This window comes from Portunus trituberculatus, chromosome 31 (assembly GCF_017591435.1).
Source record: "Portunus trituberculatus isolate SZX2019 chromosome 31, ASM1759143v1, whole genome shotgun sequence".
NCBI lineage: Eukaryota > Metazoa > Arthropoda > Malacostraca > Decapoda > Portunidae > Portunus > Portunus trituberculatus.
Window position 1 is genome coordinate 12,303,778 of NC_059285.1, and position 10,000 is coordinate 12,313,777.

The window sequence follows — 10,000 nt, forward strand, 5'->3', positions numbered from 1 at the left end:
GAGGAGGAGGAGAAAAATAAATGTGAGAGAAGGAGGAGGAGGTGACGGAGGAGGAGGAGGAGGAAGGAAAAACACTGGAGGGTGAAGAGAAGGAAGATTTTGGTGTCAGGTTTTGAGAGAGAGAGAGAGAGAGAGAGAGAGAGAGAGAAAATAAGCTTCCCTAAGAGCCATCTGTTTCCTAACCCTCCTCACCCTCTCTCTCTCTCTCTCTCTCTCTCTCTCTCTCTCTCTCTCCCTTCTTTCCCTTCCTGTGCCTCCCTATTTATCTCCTTCCCTCTCTCCCTCCCTCCCTCTCCCTCTCTCCTTCCTTCCTTCCTTCCTTCCTCAACTGCCAATTAATCACACACTCGACCACTGTTTAGGGTGTCACTGGCAATGATGGATGGGCTGTGTAGGGTGTAGCAAGGTGTACTGAGAGAGAGAGAGAGAGAGAGAGAGAGAGAGAGAGAGAGTGTGTGTGACAGAGTGATTGAAAAGCGACCTTAATAACTGTCAAGAATTGTAACTCTCTCTCTCTCTCTCTCTCTCTCTCTCTCTCTCTCTCTCTCTCTCTCTCTCTCTCTCTCTTCTGTGTCGATAGTTTTAATATGTATGCTAACTAGTATCCCTGACCGCCTCTCTTCCTCACTCCCTTACTTATTGAATTAACCTGCTCTCCCTGCTTTCCTTACACCCTGCCATTCCTACTCCCTGCCACACATACACCCTTTTCACTCCTCTCTATCACTCTACTCCTACACCCTGCCACACCCTTTCCACTCCTCCCTGTCACTCTAAATACATCCTGCCACACGCACCCTCTCCACTCTTCTCTGTCACTCTACTCCTACACCCTACCACGCACCCTTTCCACTCCCCCCTGTCACCCTGATGCTTACTCCACACCCTGAGACACACTTTCCTACCCTCATGTCACTCTAATACACTATTCCAGCTTCTTATTCATTCTAACTTTGTCTTTCTTGTGTTTTGCATCTTTTAGTGTGACTCTCTGGTGTGTCTTGGTTCTTTCACTCTTCGTTCACTCTAATGGTGCTGTTTTTTGTTTTTTCTTATATAGTGTGTAGTTTCATCCTTTTATTTTGTTTTCGTGTGTGTGTCTGTCTATCTGTCTGTCTGTCTGCTTGTATGTATCTATTCACTTATCCATTTTTTTATCTGTTTATTTGTCTGTCTATCTGTCTATATACCACGTGTTTATGTATGCTTGTTTCTTTGTCTATCTATCTATCTATCTATCTATTTATTTATCTTTCTATCTGACTATTCATGTTTCTATCCATCTATCTTCTTTTTTTTTTATCTGTTTATCCGTCTATCTATCCATCTATACCGCTTGTCTATCTATACTAATTTCTCTATTTATCTATCTATCTGTCTATCTATCTATCTATGTATATATGTTCCTTTTTTATCTGTTTATCTATCTATCTACTTGTTTCCCTCTTAATCTATCTTTCTATCTATCTATCTATCTCAATGTACCTATTTGTCAGCAACTATCTATCGAAATTTACTTATATAACTCTCTCTCTCTCTCTCTCTCTCTCTCTCTCTCTCTCTCTCTCTCTCTCTCTCTCTCATCAGGAAACAGCGGGAAAAACAACCCCAATCAAAGTTACAAGGCGGGCGAGACTTAAGAAAACATGTGACAGTGGTAATCCGCTTAACCTTCCCTCCCCCACCACGCAAAATGGACCCTACCCCCTCAGCCCCTCCCTTCCCTCCCTCCCTTCCCTCTTTGCCTCCCTTCCCTCCTTCTTTCCTATCCCTCCTCCCCTTCCCGTCCCGTCCCGTCCCGTCCCTTCCCGTCCCTTCCCTTCTCCCTGTGGTTTTTCCCTTCCTCTCTCTCTCTCTCTCTCTCTCTCTCTCTCTCTCTCTCTCTCTCTCTCTCTCTCTCTGTTTTTCTTTTTCGTTCGTCTGTCTGTCTGTTTCTGTCTGTGTTTCTGTTTCTCTCTCTCTCTCTCTCTCTCTCTCTCTCTCTCTCGCTATGTAAAGATGGATAAATACGTAGATAGACTGACAGAGAGAGAGAGAGAGAGAGAGAGAGAGAGAGAGAGAGAGAGAGAGAGAGAGAGAGAGCACGCAATATCCCCATGTCGGGAGGCCGGCCAGGAGCCAGCTCAGCGACAGCTACAGGACCTAACACGCCACACAGAGGGTGCAGAGTTACCAAGTGAGACATGACGCAGCCTCAGCTGCAGAGGCCCACATAGTGGATGGCGCCAGGGTTGGACAGTAAAGACACAACAAGGTGAAAATATGCGATCACGGCGAACGATATTTGTTTAGTAGAGATAAGGTAAAAGATACTCGTTGTTTCGCTGGGAGGCCCCTCGCCTCCAGCTGCCCAGTGTCAAGGACAGCCCAGGATAAAGTGATCAAGTTATGTGTAGTAGCGACCGATGGTATCGTAGGATAGGTGCAAATATAAGGAGAAGCACAGGACGAAAAGATTTCTATAATAGACGTAACGCTCAGTAACCACAAAATTCCATCTTGCGCCTGGGTCAAGCCCCAGTGACTTTACCCTCTTACTGAAGCTCCCTTCTTATCACCCATCTATTCTTCTTCTGTTCCCACTTCCCCCTCCCCATCTTTCCTTTTCTGATTCTGTTCTGTTCTGTTCGAAAAGATTAACTTTTCTCTGGCTCAAACATTTCTTCATTTTATTTTTTTTCGGTGTTAAACATCACCATGAAGACTGGGTTCCTCTCTGCTTCGCCTTGCTAGTAAGTAGTAACTTAGAGTAATTTTCCTAAGTGTCATAGAGCTTCGTGCGATATGTACTGTGGACGTGGAATGGACTTAGAATATTTTTGGTGATCCTTCGCATGTAGTGATCACACATGTGTTGTACCGTAGGACTTTATCGTGCTGGATAAATGAAGTGAGTAATCTCAGATACTTTGATAGAAAGAAGTGGAGACGCACGGTGAATTATGTAACAATATGTGATTATGTAGTATTGTATTGCTCTTGTGTTTAATTGTGGTGCTATTCTATATGTTAAGTAATAAATTTAGTTGGCTTGAGCTGTGTTTGTGAAATATCCCACAAAAGAATTAACTCGCCTTGGCCATTCAACCATACCTGAGTTAGCAGGTAAGCAGTGTAAAGTAAAACAGCTCACATGTGTAACTAGCCATTAAAAGGCCGGTTACGACACCCAGAACAGAACGTATTTGTAATTAAAAACAAGACTTATTTTAATTAAAGCTGCAAATAACTGTCTGCCTTCATTGCCCTCCCCCTCTCTCTCTCTCTCTCTCTCTCTCTCTCTCTCTCTCTCTCTCTCTCTCTCTCTAAGTGTGTGTGGCGACAGATTGTGGCTTAATGTTTGTTATTTCTGAATATCAATGAGAGAGAGAGAGAGAGAGAGAGAGAGAGAGAGAGAGAGAGAGAGAGAGAGAGAGAGGAATATGGAAAGGAGGAAGTTAGGGAGAGGAGAAGTGTAACGAGCAGTGTACAAGTGTAGTGAAGTGTATTGAGAGTGTGGTGAAGTGTATTGAGTGTGGTGAAGTGTATTGAGAGTGTGGTGAATTGTATTGAGTGTGTGGTGAAGTGTATTGAGAGTGTGGTGAAGTGTATTGAGAGTGTGGTGAAGTGTATTGAGTGTGTGGTGAAGTGTATTGAGTGTGTGGTGAAGTGTATTGAGAGTGTGGTGAAGTGTATTGAGTGTGGTGAAGTGTATTGAGTGTGGTGAAATGTACTGAGTGTGATGAAGTGTATTGAAAGTGTGTAGTGAAGTGTATTGAGTGTGGTGAAGTGTATTGAGAGTGTGGTGAAGTGTATTGAGTGTGGTGAAGTGTATTGAAAATGTGGAGTATTAGCAATGTACCTAGTTAACCCCTTCAGTACTGGGACACATTTTTACCTTGCGATTTGTGTACCATTAGACCGTTTTACTGACATCAGGAAGGGTGTATGGAGGCCAGAAGATTAATGGCCCCAGTCTTTACTATTCTAACTCCTTCAGTACCGGGACAGATTTCTTACCTTGCGATTTTTGAACCATTAAAGTTAGACCGACCATTTTACTGACATCAGGAAGGGTCTATGGAGGTCAGAAGATTAATGGCCACAGTCTTCACTATTTTAATCCCCCACACGAGTTTCTGAAGCTGTACAGAATCACCAAATAGTAACCAGAATGAATATGAAAACGTGTCATGGCACTGAAGGGGCTAAGAGTGTAGAATTGTGTATCAGATTACGGGGAACGTGTCGAGGATTACACACACACACACACACACACACACACACACACACACACACACACACACACACCTGACATGCCACTACCAAGAAATGAACAGTGGCTTGAAAGGAAAGTAAATAGAAAAGAAGTGAGGAGGTGGAGGAGAAGGGAGTGGAAGAGAAGAGAGAAGTAAGGAAGAAAAAGAGAGAAGAGAGAAAAATAAGAGAAAGAAGTGAGGAAGTGGAGGAGAAGGGAGTGGAAGAGAAGGGAGAGGAGGAGAGGAAGGGAGAGGGAAGAGAGAAAAGGGAAGGGTTGAAGAGAGGGACGCAGTAAAATGGAAAAGGTTGCAACAAGAATGGAAGAGAGAGAGAGAGAGAGAGAGAGAGAGAGAGAGAGAGAGAGAGAGAGGAGAGGGAAAGAGTGGAGGGGAGATGCGACACACGTCTCTTATCTCTTTGCACAGACAATGTAGACACACACACACACACACACACACACACACACACACACACACACACACATGCTCTCATCTACATACCAAGAGAGAGAGAGAGAGAGAGAGAGAGAGAGAGAGAGAGAGAGAGAGAGAGAGAGATACACATCATAAATGGCCATCCTCAAAATCTCTCCCAGTATTTTTTTCTGGTTAAGCTGACATTTCTATTATACACCTGATCTCCCTCTCTTGCGCCCTTCCGCTCTCATATTTCTTCTCCTCCTCCTCCTCCTCCTCCTCCTCCTCCTTCTCCTTCTCCTCTTTCTCCTCCTCCTCCTCCTTCTCTTCCTCTTCTTCTTCTTCTTCTTCTCCTTCTCTTCTTCTTCTTCTCTTTTATTCTCTTTACTATTTTGTATTGTTATTTGTTTCATTCTTCCACTTTTTCTTTTTTATTCATATTTCTCCTCCTCCTCTTCTTACTCCTACTTCTTCTCCTCGCCCTCCTCCTCCTCCTCTTCCTCCTCCTCCTCCTCCTCCTCCTCCTCCTCCTTTTCTTCTTCTTTCTTTCTTTTCTTTACTACCATTCTGCATTTCATTCCTCCACTGTCTCTGTCTTTATCTCTCTCTCTCTCTCTCTCTCTCTCTCTCTCTCTCTCTCTGTGTGTGTGTGTGTGTGTGTGTGTGTGTGTGTGTGTGTGTGTGATGTATCGTAGCGGAGCGGTAAGATCAAAGCTGTGACGTCAACAATCCCACAATACGTTAAGAAGGTGATTGTTACAAGGGACACCTCTTCTCGTATCTCCTCTCTATGTTATCCTCCTCCTCTTCTTCCTCTTCTTCCTCCTCTTCCTCCTCCACCTCCTCCTCCTCCTCCTTCTCCTCTAGGTTTTCTTCCTATTCCTTATTCTTTTCCTAGTCTGTGTTCTTCTCTTCTTTTTCATTTTTCTTTTTCTTTTCTTCTTTTTTTCTTCTTCTTCTTCTTCTTCTTCTTCTTCTTCTTCTACCTCCTGTTTTTTTTCTTTCTTTCCCTTTCGTCTTTCTTACCTTTAAAAAATTTGGGTTGTAATATTTTTTTGTCGTTTCTCTCTCTCTCTCTCTCTCTCTCTCTCTCTCTCTCTCTCTCTCTCTCTCTCCTCCTTTGTGTATTGTTCCGCTTTTTAACTCCTGGTGTCTTTGTGGAGTGAGTTTCCTCCCTCCCTCTTTCCCTCCCTTCCGCTATTTGCTCCATGCTCCTCTCTCTCTCTCTCTCTCTCTCTCTCTCTCTCTCTCTCTCATACGCACTAAAATTTTAATGTTCTTTGTCCGATACTGGTTGAAATTCTTGTATGGAAACTCTCTCTCTCTCTCTCTCTCTCTCTCTCTCTCTCTCTCTCTCTCTCTCTCTCTCTCTCTCTCTGGTGCCTCCTTGTCCTTCCCTCCTCTCTCTCTCCTCTCCTTCTCCTTCCCTCCTCTCTCTATCTCCCTCTCTCCTCTCCCTCTCTCTCTCCTCTCTCTCTCTCTCTCTCTCTCTCTCTCTCTCTCTCTCTCTCTCTCTCTCTCTCTCTCTCTCTCCCTCTGTTAAATGGTAATCTTTCCGTGATAATTGCAGTCTTCCTTTTCATCCCGAGCGCCCCAAACATTACGTACCGCAGCTCTCTCTCTCTCTCTCTCTCTCTCTCTCTCTCTCTCTCTCTCTCTCTCTCTCTCTCTCTGATTTTTACCCATTCAATCTAATGTTTTCCTTCTCCGTCATTCGAGTTTGTTTTTTAATAGTAGTAGTGGTGGTGGTGGTGGTGGTGGTGGTGGTGGTAGTGGTGGTGGTAGTAGTAGTAGTAGTAGTGGTGGTGGTGGTAGTAGTGGTAGTAGTGGTGGTGGTGGTGGTGGTGGTGGTGTAGTGGTAGTAGCAGTAGTAGTGGTGGTGGTGTGTGGTGGTGGTGGTAGTGGTGGCAGAAGTTGTAGCAGTAGCAATAGCAGTAGTAGTAGTAATGGTAGTAGTAGTAGTAGTAGAAGTAGAAGCAGTAGTAGTAGTAGTAGTAGTAGTAGTAGTAGTAGTAGTAGTAGTAGTAGTAGTAGTAGTAGTAGAAGCAGTAATAGTAGTAGTAGATCAAACTTCCTAAACTTCCTGATTTAGAAAAGGAGAAAAGAAAAATAGATATATAAAGGTGACGTGTGTGTGTGTGTGTGTGTGTGTGTGTGTGTGTGTGTGTGTGTGTGTGTGTGTGTGTGTGTGTGTGTGTGTGTGTGTGTGTGTGCAACAATCTGGGCTGATACGTAAGTCAACTTCTATAACAGAAGGAGAAGAAGAGAGGGAGAGAGGGAGGGAGGGCGGGAAGGGCGGGAAGAGAGGGAGGGCGGGAAGGAAGGAAGGAGGGAGGGAGAGAATGCTTTGGTCATAACACAAGAGTGATTTTCCAGATGGGAGGAGGCATCAGATAAACGATCAGGCCTTTAGAATGAGGGAGGAGGAGGAGGAGGAGGAGGAGGAGGGATTGCGGGAGGAAGAGAGGAGAGGAGAGGAGAGGAGGAGGAAACGCAGGGAGGAAAGGGAGAGAGAGAAGGAAATAAGAAAGAATAGGAGAGGAAAATGATCAACAGGAGAGGAGAAGAGAGGAGAAAATAGAGAAGAGTTGAAAAATTAAATGAATAAATGAGAGTAAGAAAGGATAGGAGAAGAAACGATGAGAGGAGGAAAGGGATGGAGAGAGAGAGAGAGAGAGAGAGAGAGAGAGAGAGAGAGAGAGAGAGAGAGAGAGAGAGAGAGAGAGAGAGAGAGAGATAAAGGGAAGGAAATTAATAGAGATAAGAGAGAGAGAGAGAGAGAGAGAGAGAGAGAGAGAGAGAGAGAGAGAGAGAGAGAGAGAGAGAGAGAGAGAGAGAGAGAGAGAGAGATCCATCTTATCAATGAGGAACACAATACAACACAACCTTTACCTAACCTCCTCTCTCTCTCTCTCTCTCTCTCTCTCTCTCTCTCTCTCTCTCTCTCTCGGTAAGCAAACGTAATTTCTTCCCAGGAAATTTATTATTGTACTGAGCGGAAGAACGGTCTGGAGATATTTCTGAGACGGCTTTCCTCACTTCTTGCCAGCCTGCACAGAGATTAGGAAATGAAAGGTGAGGGGGAGGGGAGAGAGGAGGCACGGCTGGGTTGGTGGTGGTGGTGGTGGTGGTGGTGGTGGTGATGTTGGTAGTGTTTTTGTGTGTGTTTGAGGATGTTTTTCTTTATTTTTGAAGTTTTAGAGGTATTTTCGCTGTTCTTGTTGTTTGTGGTGGTGATGGTAGTGGTGATTGGTGGTGGTAGTGGTGTTATAGTAGTAGTTGTTGTAGTACTAGTAGTAGAAGTAGTAGCAGTAGTAGTGGTGGTGGTGGTGGTGGTGGTAGTGGTGGTGGTGGTGGTGGTGGTGGTGGTGGTGTGTGGTGGTGGTGTGTGGTAGTGGTGGTAGTGGCAGTGGTAATGGTGGTAGTAGTTAGTAGCAGTGGTGGTAACAGCAGTGGTGGTAATAGTAGTGGTGGTGGTGGTGGTGGTGGTAGTAGTAGTAGTAGTAGTAGTAGTAGTAGTAGTAGTAGTACCAGCAGTAGTATATGTTGTCGCTATTATTGTCATTGTTGTTGAAGGCAGTGGCTGTAGTAGTGGTAGTGGTAGTGGTGGTGGTGGGATGTGTTCCTTCTACTGTGCTCCTGTGTTTCCTTAGTCTTAAGTCTGTATATTGAAACCTGGATATGTTAGTCACTAGAGTTTTGCATCCTTCATCCCGCCTCGCTCCGTCCCGCCCCGCCAGTCATCCAGCCAGCCAGCCAGCTCGTCGCCTTTCACGTGATGAGCGCTGGTGTTGCTCCCACACTTGTTAGCGCCTCCAGCAACACCGGCCCAGTGCGGGAGGGTAGAGGGAAAGAAACGGAGGGAGGAAAGAAGAGGAGGAGGGTGAGAGGAGAGGAAGGGAGGGAAGGGAAGACAGAAGGGAGGGATGGAGATAATCACTGCCACGGCTGTCTGACCCACGGCGACAGCTTGAGGCAATAGGAACGAACACACACACACACACACACACACACACACACACACACACACACATACTGATAAAATTTTCAGAGAATAGCATTTCACTACATGGACAAAGAAATGATGAAGAAACTGATAAGAACTATAATAAGACCCAGATTGGAATATGCAGAAGTAGTGTGGACCCCTCACAAAAAGAAACACAAAAGGAAGCTGGAGAGACTACAAAAAATGGCTACAAGAATGGTCCCAGAACTTGAAGGGATGACATATGAGGAGAGACTAAAGGCTATGGATCTTCCAACATTGGAGCAGAGAAGAGAGAGAGGGGATCTCATACAATTTTATAAATTGATAAACGGAATGGACCAAGTGGACAATGAGCATCTGATCCTGAGAGAAGAATATGCCAGTCAAAGCACAAGATCGCATAGTAAGAAGCTGAGGAAGGGAAGATGTGTAAGATATATTAAAAAGTATAGTTTCCCGCAAAGATGTATTGAGATGTGGAACAGTTTGAATGAAGAAGTAGTGTCTGCAACGAGTGTGCATACTTTTAAAGTAAGATTGGATAAGTGTAGATATGGCGACGGGGCCACACGAGCATAAAGCCCAGGCCCTGTAAAACTACAACTAGGTAAAACTACAACTAGGTAAATACATACACACTAATACCCACATCTCGTGACCTGGCAAACACACACACACACACACACACACACACACACGCCCGGTAGCTCAGTGGTTAGAGCGCTGGCTTCACAAGCCAGAGGACCGGGGTTCGATTCCCCGGCCGGGTGGAGATATTTGGGTGTGTCTCCTTTCACGTGTAGCCCCTGTTCACCTAGCAGTGAGTAGGTACGGGATGTAAATCGAGGAGTTGTGACCTTGTTGTCCCGGTGTGTGGTGTGTGCCTGGTCTCAGGCCTATCCGAAGATCGGAAATAATGAGCGCTGAGCTCGTTCCGTAGGGTAACGTCTGGCTGTCTCGTCAGAGACTGCAGCAGATCAAACAGTGAAACACCGCGTAGTGTAGTGGTTAGCACGCTCGACTCACAATCAAGAGGCCCGGGTTCGAGTCCCAGAAAGCGGCGAGGCAAATGGGCAAGCCTCTTAATGTGTCGGGTGTGTTCACCTAGCAGTAAATAGGTACGGGATGTAACTGGAGGGGTTGTGGCCTCGCTTTCCCGGTGTGTGGAGTGTGATGTGGTCTCAGTCCTACCCGAAGATCGGTCTATGAGCTCTGAGCTCGCTCCATAAATGGGGAAGACTGGCTGGGTGACCAGAAGGCGACCGAGGTGAATTACACACACACACACACACACACACACACACACACACACACACACACACACACACACACGTACCTGTCTTGACCTGATACT

At 45.4% G+C, this 10,000-nt stretch overlaps 1 protein-coding gene across 1 annotated transcript in view; it reads right to left on the reverse strand.

The window, feature by feature from the left end:
• The window catches only part of LOC123511387 (glutamate decarboxylase-like), a 68,657-nt gene that overhangs the window by 25,135 nt on the left and 33,522 nt on the right, over positions 1-10,000 (reverse strand). Inside the window, exon 2 of the mRNA XM_045267222.1 lies at positions 9,983-10,000. This exon is cut by the window's right edge and continues 219 nt beyond it. Coding sequence (XP_045123157.1) covers positions 9,983-10,000 — 18 coding nt within the window. The remainder of the gene's footprint in view (positions 1-9,982) is intronic.